This window comes from Microtus oregoni, unplaced genomic scaffold (assembly GCF_018167655.1).
Source record: "Microtus oregoni isolate MIOR12 unplaced genomic scaffold, Mior012 000015F_ref0000493, whole genome shotgun sequence".
NCBI classification, from domain to species: domain Eukaryota; kingdom Metazoa; phylum Chordata; class Mammalia; order Rodentia; family Cricetidae; genus Microtus; species Microtus oregoni.
In genome coordinates this window covers 21,133,015-21,147,983 of record NW_024543074.1, presented here as the reverse complement: position 1 = coordinate 21,147,983, position 14,969 = coordinate 21,133,015, and the positions used below count along the sequence as shown (strand labels likewise).

General features: G+C 39.1%; 1 protein-coding gene across 2 annotated transcripts; it reads right to left on the bottom strand.

The window, feature by feature from the left end:
* Positions 1-7,757: 7,757 nt before the first annotated feature.
* On the bottom strand, positions 7,758-14,353 carry Cryba1 (crystallin beta A1). Of its 2 annotated transcripts, XM_041665609.1 has the most exons (6): positions 14,323-14,353; positions 13,420-13,484; positions 12,367-12,485; positions 10,738-10,879; positions 8,225-8,367; positions 7,758-7,905 (listed from the first exon to the last, which is right to left on the bottom strand). In XM_041665609.1, the coding sequence occupies exons 1-6, from the start codon at positions 14,351-14,353 to the stop codon at positions 7,758-7,760; spliced, it is 648 nt and encodes a 215-aa protein (XP_041521543.1). The 2 variants fall into 2 exon arrangements, with proteins under 2 accessions (XP_041521543.1, XP_041521544.1); XM_041665610.1 differs by lacking the exons at positions 7,758-7,905; positions 10,738-10,879 and having other exon boundaries at positions 8,241-8,367.
* Between the last annotated feature and the right edge of the window lie 616 nt (positions 14,354-14,969).

Here is a 14,969-nt window from a genome sequence, read left to right as displayed (position 1 = left end):
CCTGTCTTACCATCACATTACCATCCTGTTGCGCTGCAGCTTGTGTATAGCATGCTAAAAAAAAGTGAGCGTGTGTATGTGTGTGTTGTGTGTGTGTGTATTTTGTGTGTGTGTGTGTGTGTGTAGAAACTAAGGGTCCAATTTAAGACTGGGTGATGTTAGTGGCATAATAACAAGTTCTCTGGCCTGATGCATCACATCACACACATAGACACATACAGAGAAATCAGTGTATCCATGTTTGTCAAATACAAGTTAAAATAGCAGGGCATTTATAGAGTTGCAGTCTTCTAACAGGCAGACTGGATCCCCTAGACATGTTTGGGGGAGAAAGTACTTTTTACTCTATTTGTTTTCTAAGAAATGTCCAGTTTTTGAGCAATTGTAGTATAGGTGGATTTTCTGGTTTTGTTAATTATTTCAGGTTTTTAACAAATACTTCACGAAACAAGCTATTTGATTTACTGCAGAGAAAAATACTTTTTAGTCTGGATTTCTGCCCTGCTTAGATTTTTAAAAAGTATAAGCATGGATTGCCAATTCCACTTGATGTAAACAAAACTTTTTATACATAATATATATAATAACTTATTGTATCAGTCCAGGTTCAGAAACTTGTGGTAGGCCAGTTTCAGATAGTTTCATTTCACCTGTAAACTGTATCACTTTTACTGATATTGTAATTTTCAAATGTATAATATGTTTACAGATGTGCCCTACATTTAGTGCTTTGTTCTATTTTGAAATTTTTTTTTTTTTTTCATTTTTTTGTTGTTGAGTCTCCTGCCTGCTTGCCAAAAGCTAGGATGCTTCAGGCCCGTGTACAATTCAAAGTGCGGCATCCTTGAGCTTTAAAGCATTGAACAAACTGGAAAATGCAACACACCACATACTGAACTGAAAAAAGTCTGTGTTTGTTTTTTTTTTTTTAATAAAAAATTTCAAAAAGTTTTTTAAAAAGGTTGATTAAAGAAAAAAGAGGCTCCAGTTTGTTTTATAGGTTTTAAAGTTCTGCTGTGTGTTTAATTGCCTTGTGTAACCACTTGTCGCCTTAGGGCCAAATCCTTACCCCAGTCTTTTTTTAAATGTCATTTTGCTTGTCTGGAATTTTAAAGTTCTTCTGTTTCACAAATTACAAAACAACTTCCTTGGTTTGTAGCATACAAGGTTGAATGAACATAATCATAATGGAAAGAAAAATTCCAATTTCCCGAATTTGGCTTTTAAACTTAGAAATAATGCTACCTTTAAAAGCCTTCTCTTTCATAATTCCCTTTCCATATCTTTCAGGCCTCTGTTCAGAGTTCAGAGAAGCTAAAGAGAATGTATCCCTTCTCTGTTTGTCCAAAGGTTGAGAATCTCATTTCTAAATGAAACAATGCAACATTTCACTTTGATTTCTCTACTGAAATTTTCTTGATTGATATGATTAAGAGGTATATAGAGTAATTATTAAATGTCTTTCACCTTTCTGGGATCCCTAGTGGCCCATCATATTAACTGTCAGTATTTTTTGGACATTGGGTTAATGGACTTAATTGCCTCAGTACAAGCAGGACTTTGGGACAGATCTCCTTTGTGCTGTTTGATACTTGTCTCAATATTTCTCCTTAGGTCCTCACACAATTCCTTACAGAGCACTTATTAAAAAAAAAGTCTTACAAGTTCATCTGTTTTCTGATTATTTTTGTGTAAGCTTCTAAAGAAACATCAGCTGTGATTAATTTAGCACATTTAAATAACAGTATGTTGTTGGTATAAAGAATTTTCTTTCAACTCAGAGTATTAGTACTGTAGCATAAACCAAATACAGTCTAGAGGGGATTTTTAACATCCCTCCATTTAAAAGACTGAAAAGTTGTGTGTGTGTGGATGTATGTATGTTGGGGTGCTTGTGTGAGGGAAAGATAAAGATACTAAATTAGTAAATGAATGTGTAAGACATTATATTAGTATTCAGAGAATGAAACTTGTATTTATTTTGTGCCATTAGTTTTCATTACACGGAATAAAGTCGGGTGGTTTAAATCCTTAAAGGGTAGTACTAGAAAAAATGGCACTAAGGATGAAATCATGACCTATTTTTTTAATAGCTAGGAAACTAATTATGGGTGATGATTTCTTTTTCAGTTTGTCTTGATTGTGGGTTTTGCGTCACATACCACTCACTTTGTGTGAAATGTCTTGAATAATCTTCCTTCCCAACAAAAGACAGGGTGTATTTATCTTTCTATTTACCCCCACTTCAACAACCTGAAGTTAATTGCATAGTGTTTCCTCTGACCTTAGTAATGAACCTTCACATCAATAAAGTGTGTTTATGGTGTCTGTAGTAGCCTGCCCTTCTCTACTTTCTAGGAGGGATAGCCAATATCTAGAGACTTGTTAGTGAGAGCTTTCTGCTGTCCTCCATCTACTTCGTTAGTTACCACTCAGAATCTGCAAATTGTTCATAAATCATACAAGTGCTATGATTTCTTTTTCTTTAGTGACAGTTTCTATTTAGAGAATAGGCATAGTAGTCATTCACAAACTAGGACACAGCAGCAGCAGTTTCACAGTTGGTTGTTAGGCTGTTTCCAATCCTCACCAAAAGTTTTTTCCTTTTGTTTTTGTTTGGTTTTTTGTTTGTTTTGGTGTGAAATGTAAACTTCTACCCGTTAAGACTTGGCTCAATTTAAAAGGCTGTCCATTGGGGTATGTAAGTCACTTCTTGCTCAAATTGCTAAGGGTTTAATGCCACTCGACCATGTCTTCAAATGACACAATTCCTGACCAACTATTACAGTGTAATGAATCAAATACATGTGAAGGACAATATCCTGTTGATGTATGCTTGCCAGGGTGGAGTTTGATAGGACTATCTATAAGAAAAGGTGGGGTTTGCTTATTTTATCCATACCCTAGTAGTTTGGAAAGTGTGCACAGGACAAGCCTAGAAGCATGAGTAGCTCCTTAAAGCTGGCCAGAAGTACACAGGAGATTAGTTCTATAAATTAGTGTTTAGAAACACTTAGATGTGTTAGAAGCAAGGTCGTTCTGTGTTGGTGTAAAAGAGTGATAGATAAATCATTAATTCCATTTCAAGTGCTGATTTACTGAGTAGAGAAAGAAAGGTCTTGGAAGCAATTATTAGATGCCAGCAGTAGTGTGAGAGTTTGGAGCTTTCTGTCAATAAAATGAATGCCCAACAAACCATCAGTAATTTATTACTTTTGTGTTACAAGGACTATCATATAGTAAAGGCCTGGAAACTTAACAGACACCCTGAGCTGTAGTGGGATTGCTGGTTCAGACTGACTATTTAGAAAACTTTCTCCTGTCCAAGGTTCTGAAGCCGTTTTATAACATTGTGGTGTCTTTTTTAGTAGCCTTGTTATAAAAGCTACAAGTGGTTTTCCCCTAGTCTTGCTTTTGCTGTAAATCAGCTGTGATCTACAGACCAAACCAGCTTACATCAACATTATAACAGCTTTCCACATATATCCCTTTTCCTCAGGTGCTAAACAAAGGCTCCAAAATGGACACTGCTTTAGTGACATCTGTTTTATTCTTAAAATGCACATTTCTTTTGCTAATTGTAAAGATTTTGGTGTTAACAAAGTGGTTTTAATATGTAAATATGAACGAATACCTTAAGTTCTATTTGTCTATTGAGTCTTTGCATTTATCTTTTGTAGATACTTTTTTCACAATCTTGAATACATTTCATTAGGTATTGTTGCATCTTTAGAATGAAAACAACTGTTTTGTCTTAGATTACGCCTGCTGCTGCTGCTATGGGAAACTGAAAATCAAGAATGTGATGCACTTTTTAACATTACTATATACCATAGGTTGCTTTAATACCTTTTCTCTAGCACAGCCACTAACAAGTGATGAGCAGAGTTTATAATTCTCTTCAGGAGTGAGTCAGTCTAGTTTGTGTTGACCTATGAAGGGGACAGTAACTTAGGAAATAAACTTTTGGTTAATATTATACTTTTTGGCCTTAAAGTGTCTTCTACTACTGAAAATTGTTTAAACCTTAGCTTTGTTTCTATTATTCTCTCTCTTCTTCAAAGAATTGGGAAGGATTAAAGGAAGTAATTTTTCTTTTTTGTCAGTAAGCTGGCTTTTTTTAATTTGCATCAGAAAAGTAATGACTGCCCTGAACCAGTCATATTTAGTCTTAAGCTCCCAACTATTCTGCTTCTCTAGTGTATATTTCACTTAACAAAGGTAAACAAAGTATAAGAATGCTACTTGACAAAGGAAAAATCTTCTCAAGCACATAGTCAAACATGAAGGAGAAAAAAACCCAAAAAGTCTGTAGGGGAGGGACACCAAATGAGGTGGAGGAATATGAGAAAGATGTGTGGTCCAAAGCTATCTGGTTATATTTTGATGTTGCCAATATTACAGAGCCAAAATTTTAATTTGCTTACTTAATATATTTGTTGGCCAGAGATCTATTTTTCTATCGGTGTGCCTTGCATGTATATTAACTTTGGAAAGGCCATGTAGTAATGCCTGAGATGCTGATGGTTCTTACCACCTCACTGATTTTTATGCAGTTGAAATGCTCATTCTATTGCCCAACTGGTGCTCTCTGTTTAAAGTCATAGATCTTGTCAAACTGGAACTCTTTTATAAACTGGGGAAGTGACTTGCTTTTCAGTAGTTTCTCTTCCCTCACTACCCCTCCCCCCTTTTTTTAAGTCTGTTAGTGGCTGGTCTATAGTGGGAAATAGTAAAAAGGATTCTTCACTACCTACCCCACCCCCAGCACCACCTTCAAGTAATGTGATGACACCATTTCTTTGTGCTCTTTGAAAGTTTCAGCTTGCTGTCTCCTTAGTGTTATGAAAGGTGTTATTAAAAGCATTGTTTGCAAAATACAGGAAGATGATGGGAGTCCACGTTAATTGGGGATTCTTAGTGAGCTTTGATCCAAAATTTTTGGCTCTTTTAAACAACAAAAATTATTATTGTTAAAGCACCTTGCTTAGAAAATTTAGATATTCATGTCTGCAACAATTGTCTCAATAATAAACTGTGCAATTCTTGTCATTAAAAAACAAAAACAGATCTGAAGTCTCCCTAATGTGACTTGTTAGTTTCTGTATTTCCTGCCAGTGTAAATGTGAAAAGCTTTGCTTGCATTACGTTTTAGAAATGCATTTTGCACACTCAGTTTTGCCGAAGCTCCGTGAAAAGGTTAGATCTCAGTAGATGAATAAAGCTATGCACATGTTTTGAAAGTTTAATTTGTGTGTCATTACCAAAAGTCATTATTTTGCTGTTCTTAGCTTTACCATCTTTGGAAACATGTTCAGAGTTCTGGACTAGCTCATCAATTCTGGACTAGTTCATCAGTGGAAGTAAAGGGAGGAAAACTGGCACTGGCACCCGTTGAATAAAGTTCAGTTGAAATGAGAGCTTGACTTGCATCTATTAAAGGGCTTTTCTTGAAACAGGGCAGTTGTATCGGCTTTATAAACCATTGGATCCAGTGCTCTTCTCAGTGAAATTTTGAATATGAAAAAGAAATGGAAAGTCAATCAAGCTGAAATGAAGGAAAAACTTTGCCATACAAAGCTCTGTGACAATGTTATATTTTAAAGCTGGTTTAAAGGTAGGATAACCCCCCCCCCCTTTAACCTTTATTCTAGCATAAATTGGACTGGATAGTTTATCAAAATTATTAAGTTGTTAAAGGTTTTTTTTTAAATGCCAAGCTGATGAGAACAAGTTTATAAATCGGGCACATTAGGTCTATTCAGTGCAGTTGCATGTACTAAGTAGCTTCACTTGACAGGAAGTGTGCACTTAAGGTTGTACAGATGTGCTAGCCAGACCTTGTTATTATTCATCTTTTAACAAATAATTTCCATAGGGCATTTATTTGTAGGAGAGTTGGGTAGAAGATACTGCCGATGGTGTTTTCCCCAGGCTCTTATATATGAGATACTTCATTTCATAGCTTTGTCTATATCTAAAAGAGGATATACTTCTCTTCTTGGTGTGTGTTGTTGACTTTGAAAAGACAGCAAAACTTCTCATAGTGGAAGTTAATAACTAAATAGTAAGATGTCCAAAATGTGGTCTATAATGCATAGCCTTATAAACACAGGTAGTAGCAAACAGCATGGATGGCTTTCAGTACTCTTTAGCATCTGTCAATAGTTCATTTAAATCCAGTCTTAGAGCATACTGGTAGCTAGGTTTTGTGGTGCACACGTGCAATTCTGGCGACCAGAGGCTGAAGCAGGAAAATTACGAGTTCAAAGCTAGACTGGCCTGCATGGCAACAACATAGCAAATGTATTGGAGAAGTATAATCTCTGTATTGTGTGCACAGACATTTACTTAGGAGCTGGGTTGCCTTTAATTTGGGGAAAGAATAATTAGTAAATTACAGTTACGTTAGGTGTTTGCCCTTCTCCCTCTGAAAAATTTCTTCAGTATTTTGCCCAGTTTAAAAAATAAAAATAGGTATTTTCTAGATAGATGAACAGTGGCCAGAAATTTACTGTTTTGCTAAATAACTAACTGCTTAGGTATTTACTAAAGCTGTTGCTGATGTTAATGGATTTCAAGGAAGTATCAGTTACATGATGATCTTCCTTTATCAATGTCTTACTTAATGTTCAGTGTTTTAAAAATACAAAATTACACTCTACAACCATACTCAGATTTACTTATTTTATCAGAAAAACTTGAGAGATTTGTAGATCAAATAAGACAATAAGTGTACATTGTTGAATAAAAAATTTCAAGTTTTTGAGGTGTTTGTGTTATTTTTTTATGTGTACTTTAATTTTTTAATTCTTCACTGGAAGCTTAAGATGGTGACATTGACAATTTTCAAAGGTTGATTGTGCAAAGAACACAGTATGTCTCTTTTCTTGTGGCAGTCTTGCTATGTAGCTCTGAATGTCCTGGACTCACTATGTAGACCAGGCTGGCCTCAAGCTCACAGATGATCTCTGCCTCCCAAGAGCTCGGATTTAAGGTGTGACTTTGCCCATCTTTTTCTCTGAATAATCTTTGAGGTGTCTTACTGCCTTCCAGAGAGTGTTGTTTTTTTATAACTTTAAAGGATTTTTAATGGGCATGGTGAGGTGTATATATAGGTGCCTACGGAGACCAGAGACACAGATCCCTGGATCTGGATTTAAGTCTGAACCACCTCAAGTGGGTGCTGGAAACCAAGGATCCTCTGCAAAAGGATCTCTTAACCAAAATTTCTTAATTCTTAAAAAGTTGGGAAATTTTTTAGATTATTAGAATAGTGGAGATAGGGAGAAAATATGCAGAGTGATAGTATTTGCGTTATTTGGTATAGGAATATTGTCCTTGTCCTGGCAAATAATTGACAAGTACATACAAGGGTATTTTGAGTTTGTTTTCCAAGATGGTTTTTCTGTGTAGCTCTGTCTATCATAAAACAAGCACTATAGACCAGGCTGACGTCAATTGAACTCAATCCTCCTTCCTTTGCCTTTAGAGTACTGGGACTAAAGTTATGCACCACCACTACCTGGGTTGGGAATTTGGGGTTTTATTAAGACTATCTTTAAAATGTCAGCCACAAGAGGGATTTGTGTGTGGTAGTTGATTCAGTCTCTCCGAGGATGGTTTTTGATTTTTTTTTAATGACATTTATTATGGATTTTAGCAGCTAACATTTGGAAGCATTGTCTGAGTAGAACATAAAGCCTAGAGTGCTTATCAAGGTTTCATACTTGAGGAAATCTGGAACTTTTAATCCACTATTGTTGGATACGGCGAATTGATTGGATCTGGAAAGTCTGGGCATGAGATCCCCATTCTCTCCAGTGTTTGTAGTCTCCTCCATGATGGTCACATTCCAAGATGTACTGGTAACCACGATATCCAGGATACTGGTAGCAAACCCAGCTAGAAAATTTCAAATATTCAATATTATTACATTATTAAATGTGGTTAAGAACCTGACATAGACCCCCAAACTGGTACTGGGTTGCAGGGTGGGAGTATTAGAAAACATGTCATTTTTGTTTACTGAGTGTGGTATGACTACAAATGATTGGCTTTAATTGTGAAAATTTTGGTTGTCTATAAAAGCTTTTACTTAGTGGAAGAAAGCAAAACAAGCAGTAGCTGGAGAAAGAATTACAGCAATATTATGCCAGTAGTTAGGGTGCCAGTGTATGGAATCTAGTAAACCCTTGGCATCTTAACATTCACATGTACTTACGCCCCACATTGTATCTTCATGGAACCAACTTCATTATTAAACCAACCCATGGCTTGCAAGGAAGGGTAGTCATCACAGATCTCCCACTGGCGTCCAATAAAATTCTCTTTCTCAAAGATGGTAATCTTAGACTCTTTATGATTCTATAACTCAGAACGTAAAACCTTATTAGTTATTCTATTGCTATTTTTTCCTAAAAATTGAAACACTTTCTTGCCTACTGGCAAAATCTACTGGTATGATTTTTTAATTTAACCAATATAAGACTGTAAAATAGCCGGTTCTGGTGGTGAATGTCAGTAGTATTTGCTGAAGGAGGAAGAGGCAGGAGGATCATGAGTTTGAGGCCAGCCTGGGCTACACATTAAAAGAGTGTAAAATAAAGATGCATTAAAAAATAATAGTCACCTGTTTTTGTTACTGCTGTCCATGATCTAATCCAGGGCCTCACCCATGCTGTACAATTGTTTATCTACAGGCCCAGCAAGATCTCACTGTGTATAAAACAGTACCTGTGTGCTTGCATTTTTGTTTCTAGTAACCTCCCCAATAAAGTACATGATTTAGGTTCAGAGGTATTCATATCTAACTTGATGAGAAGAATCAAAAGAGAATGTTTTTAAAAGCTAGCACAGACAAATGTCACTCCCAATATCAGGACCATTTTCTGTCCATAGAAATCTAATCAGCGGGGAGGTTTTGGTGCACGCCTTTAATCCCAGCGTTCAGGATTCAGATGCAAGTGGATCTCTTGGGTTTGAAGCCAGCCTGGTCTACAAGAGTTAGTTCCAGGACAGTCAGAACTGTTACACAAAGAAACCCTGTCTCAAAAAAAATCTAATTGTTGGTCTGTTTCTGTTTAAACTTAAAAAAAAAACTTAATATTCAAGACTGTCTTCAAGTTTTCTGGGTGCTGGAAGTATGTACACTACCATGCCCAGCTCTCTGAGACTAAGTGCAGCCTGATGGGGGCATTCACTTCCTGCTGGGGTCACCATGTTGGAGGGGGAAGCGTGTGGAGACTGGGCACTGAAGCAAGCAGTAGCTTCGCTGCACACCCTATTCCTGTACGAAAATTATTTTTTTGGACAGCTGCTGTGATCTGCCTTTGACATTTTTCTAAATACATATTTCTGCCACTTTGCTCTCTGTCTGACATGAGCTGAATGAAAACTGTATTTAAGTCATGTCAGATACTTTTGTCAATACTGAGAAAATGGCAACAGAAAAGTATTTTCAAAATTAGAAAAGATGACCAAGTTTGGCCAGTTCAACTATATCCTAAATGAGAGCTTAATGGAAAATTGGATATTTAAGGAACTGAAAGAATGATTTGGTGCCTATGTTTAAAGAAGGAAATTACTCATTTTAAATGTGACCAAAGTAGTGCAAGAAGTAATTACAGTCCTTTGAAACAGATTAGGAGTGTTTCTTCCCCATTTGCACATAGTATATCTCATAAGAATGTTACATCGTTTTAAAAATAGACTTAAGTTTTATTTTCAGATTCAGTTTAGAATGCAGCCTGATCCGTTGTTAAATAGTGCCTGGTGTTAAAATTTTACTTATCGCCAGGTGGTGGTGGCGCACGCCTTTAATCCCAGCACTTGGGAGGCAGAGTCAGGGGGATCTCTGTGAGTTCGAGGCCAGCCTGGTCTACAGAGCGAGTTCCAGGACAGGCTCCAAAGCTACAGCGAAACCCTGTCTTGAAAAACAACAAAATTTACTTACCAATGCAGATAAGCAACACTAGAAGACCCGCTTATTCAGTTTCTACTTGCTGAAGATGTACTTAAGCATCACCCTGTTTTGTTTTTTGTTTTTTGTTTTTTTTTTGTTTTTTTTTGATTTTTCGAGACAGGGTTTCTCTGTGGTTTTGGAGCCTGTCCTGGAACTAGCTCTGTAGACCAGGCTGGTCTCAAACTCACACAGATCCGCCTGCCTCTGCCTCCCGAGTGCTGGGATTAAAGGCGTGTGCCACCACCGCCCGGCCACCCTGGGTTTTTTTGTTTTATTTTTTTCTCTCCCCTCCTCCTATTCCCTCCACTTACCCTCCCTCACCTCACTCCCCCATCTACTCTACACTTAAGGCACATTTCTTTGGGGAAAGTCCAAGGCCTTCCCTGCTATATCTAGGCTGAGCAAAGAGAATAGGTTCCCAAAACGCTAGTACTAGCACTAGAGATAAATCAGCCTGTTTCTTTAGTGAAGTCTTACCACATTGCAATTTAACTGGCCATAAATTTACTTTGTACTACAGGGTAAGTGGTTTCTCACTGGTTGTCCTATAGCACGTTGGGTCTGAGTATGTGCTTCCTACCTCTATAAGAAGTCCCTTTTTAGCATAAGGGGGGAAATCAAGTCATAGATTTAAAGGAAGGGAACAGTGTTACTCGTTACTTTCATCCTTCCTGTTACATTCAACATAATCAACAGAAGCAAACAAATGTCAGTCTGACCTCATCTTTACCCCACTCACATGCAAAAAAAAAAAGTCAAAATTTGAGACTCACCGCTGAACAGATAGGGCGGAAGGACATGAGACGCTCAATGTGATAGGCATTGCTCCCACTCCAGGCATCCCATCGAGGGTATTCCCCTCTCTCCAGGATAAACTGTTGTCCACAGAAGCTGGTATGTTCATAACCAATCCAGCTGCCAAAGATAGGTAATGGTATATGGCCTTGGAGAGAAGGTCTCTCTTGTTAGATGAGTTCATAGTGGGATAAAATACCTAGTCAGTCACAAAGCCCTAGGTAATGAATGCTCCTAATTTGATCAAACAGTTTTGTAAATGTAATTTGAAATTACTCACTGAAGATTCTCTTTACCTAGCAATGTGTATTTTAACAAAGCTGTTTCCATTCTAGTGACCTGGACTTAAGATTGATGATGACTCATTGACCATTTCTTTGGCTCTAGATCTTGTAAGCCTTTTCCTAAGAGCAAAAGCATGATGGGATAGGTATCTGTACTTGTTTCTTTGTTACTTTAAGGGTTCTTCCTTTTGCTTTCCATACTTTTACCTGAATGGAGCATTCTAGTTAAGCTGTTAACCACTGAATCTTATATATTGAAGATGTCTTAAAGTGTTTTCTGTTTTGGTACTGAGCGGCTTGTGGAAGCTTGGTCACATCAAAGCCACTCTTCATGGACCAAGAGTACTAGTATAGGTTCACACCTAGGCCTGCTAGAGAATCTCTCACCAAGATTGACAATCAAGAGATTTCTGGAACACTGAGAACTAATGTGTTTCTAGATCCTTGGGATTTCATTCCTTTAATAGAGAAATTAACTAACAGTGTCTGCTCTGGGACAAAACATCTGTGTCATAAAATCTCTTACTCAGCCAGGTGGTGGTGGCGGCACTCGCTTTTAATCCCAGCACTCGGGAGGCAGAGGCAGGGGGATCTCTCTGAGTTTGAGGCCAGCCTGGTCTACAAGATCTAGTTCCAGGACAGGCTCTAAAGCTACGGAGAAACCCTATCTCAAAAAAACAAGCATACAGCACTCGGGAGGCAGAGGTAGGCGGATCTCTGTGAGTTCGAGACCAGCCTGGTCTACAGAGCTAGTTCCAGGACAGGCTCCAAAGCCACAGAGAAACCCTGTCTCGAAAAACCAAAAAAAAAAAAAGCATACAAAAAAACTCTGTCATTCACAAGAATTTCCCTTCAAGTCAGGTGGTAGTGGTGGTGGTGCATGCCTTTAATCCCAGTACTCTGGAGGCAGAGGTAGGCAGAGGCCAGAGCTAGTTCCAGGACAGTCAAGAGTACACAAACCCTGTCTCAAAAAAATCAAAAGGAAGAAAGAATAATTCCCTTCTCCTTATTTTCTATGGGCAAGATAAACAGGCTTCTGTGCCTGTTGTGAAGGAATCAAAAGGCGTGGCCTATGCACTTCCAAAGCACAGATTCAATTACTGTCATTGTCCTGCCCTGATGCAAGTATATTACCAAGATATGAACATCATCATTCCTAGCTTTGAGTTACTTAATTAAGCATGGAACAATTTCCTTTAGGAAATAAGATGCCTCTAAGAAGTGATTAACTTCTGGGGAACAATTTCCTATATCCTTACTCATGGTATCATGTCTAAAGAGACTTGAAAAAGGCCTGTCAGCTCTGTTGGTGCCCATACTCACGCGCCACACTCCACCTTGAGGGATCGGACATTATCAAAACTACGCTCGGAGACATTTGGGCAGGAACTAGTGAACTCCATCCTCTTGCCCTGGAAGTTTTCCTGATCATAGATGGTTATCTGAAATGGATTGAAATGGAACAAGAAAGAGAACCAAGTACACTAATAAGAAAAGAGGTGCAAGTTAAGAGCTTGTATTTATCCTGTAATGTTTTTTCCTTTGGGTTTTTCGAGACAGTGTTTCTCTGTAGCTTTGGAGCCTGTCCTGGAGCTAGCTCTTGTAGACCAGGCTGGCCTCAAACTCAAAGAGATCTGCTTGCCTCTGCCTCCCAAGTGCTGGGATTAAAGGTGTGTGCACCACCACCCAGCTATCCTGTACTTTTTTTCATCACTAGCCACAGTCTAGAATACCTTAATAAGGTCAGTATAGACAAGGCAAAAAGGGGGTTGAATAAGCCCTGCTGCTCAGTGACATGTTCAGGCAGTTTATGAGAAGAACGGTCTTTTAGGGATAATGGAGAGATCAATTGACCAGACCAAGGCCTTGTGAGCTCCTGATTCCACCAAGTGTCCTGCACCCTTAGGACCTAGAGGCCAGGATTCTGGGACTCCCTAAAAGTACCCTGAGGATTATTTCTTTGCTTCTAAAGTATAAAGGGGTTGTAATAAATCTTTTGTCTTTTCAACTAGAACTTGCTTCCTTATCTGGCAAGCTCCCAAAACTGTGAACTTGCCTCAGAGCTGTCCGATGTTAGGGAAACAGTGAGAGGCCTGGGATCTGGCACTTCAGCTCAACCTCAGACTGCGTAGGGAGGCCTGAATCCCATGGCTTGTTTGGGATCTAACGGCAAGTCTGAATTGGCCAAGACAAGTACATCTCCCACCCATCATGGACATCCAGGGGCACCCATCCTGGAAGCCTTCCTCCTCCGGAACAGGTTTTTGTTGGATGGGCACTGTCAGGGAGCAAGCACGACCTGGCAACTACCGTGCAGCAGCACCTCAGCCCTGCCTGTTGGATCTTTCCATTTTCCATGTTATTGGATCAGCTTACCTTCCATGGCCCCAAGGACCCTGGCATGGGGTTAGTCTGAGCCATCTTGGTGGTTGGAAGAGTTTCTGGAAGATATAACATCAATGATAAGACTTTCATGATGGGGGTAGTGAGGTAAGAAGGCACAAGAAAAAGGAAAAGAGGCTTGAAGTCCCAGATTTTTTCAGGATTCTGGCTCTGGTGCTATTACCCAAACCTCAGGTTTTCCAACAACAAACCTTTTGCATGTAGTCACTGTAAAATTATACCAGGAATGCAGATGAAGGACTGCAAAGGCATTGGACCTTTTGATAAAATGTACCTTCTGACCTGCTTGCCTTCAGAAACAACATTGCCTGGGTCTAACGTATCCTAATATCAATTTTCTGACAAATGTCTATACTCCGTGTATCTAGTCATTCAGGCAGTAGGATCAGAATTCCCTACCTTACCTGCCCCAATTAAAAGGCAACCTCTACTTGAATCTTCTGTGGTCTTCCAAGCACCAAAATTGACCTGCTATTCTGCATGTTCATCTTCTCCTCTGTCTCCTACCTTTCTGTCTTCTCCAGTCTGCAGATTTTGACGTCTCCCTCACTTCCCAACACTTCTCACAATACTCATCTGTATTGCTATTGACTCTATACTGGGTGAGCATCTCAATAGCAGGGCTGGCAATTCCTGGGTGATTGATATAGCACCACACCAAAGCTGTGGAGCATCCAAATAAGCCGCATCTCCTACCCATTGCACCTCCCTGTGCCCAAAGGGAAGCGGTTATTGCCATATAGGTGACTCTTCAAGGTAGCAACTGAAACTGTCCACTGACCAAAGTTCTCCACTTCTCCCCACCTTTAAAGGCTCTAACCTCTAGGCAGGAGAAAACTGGTTCTTCCTCAAAGATACCGTGAAAGCCTTACTCACCCAGCTCCCTCTGCACAGTCTGGGTCTCCATCTGTTGTCACATCCTCTATGAATCCCCTCTTTATAGTCCTGCAGCTGACATCCAATGGCTCTGTCAGCACTCTGTTTTCCCTCTCTCTTTGTCTCTCCTGATCCTCAGAGCTTTAGTGGCTCAGTCTACTGGGTGGGGGTGTGTCCCTCCCATCTTTGTTTAGGATTACAGAAGTGCAGAGGCCCTGCTGTTGGGCAGAACTGGCTGTCCGGGAGGTCTTCTCTGAGCAGTTGGGAGTTGAGGACAGAAGCACTCTGTAGTGAATGTTTGTCCCTATCCTATTCTGCCTAGGTTCTCCCTAAGATCTTGATAGGTTCTACCAAACACACAGAAATGGACCACATAGGGGCTGGAGAGATGGCTCAGTGGGTAAGAGTATTGCCTGCTATTCCAAAGGTCCTGAGTTCAATTCCCAGCAACCACATGGTGGCTCACAACCATCTGTAATAAGATCTGGTGCCCTCTTCTGGCCTTCGGCATACACACAGATAGACTATTATATACATAATAAATAATAAATAAATATTTTTTAAAAAAGAAATGGAGCACATATATTTTTCCATGAATATGAACGTAAAGCTGGATGCGGTGGTGCACATCTTTAATCTCAGCACTT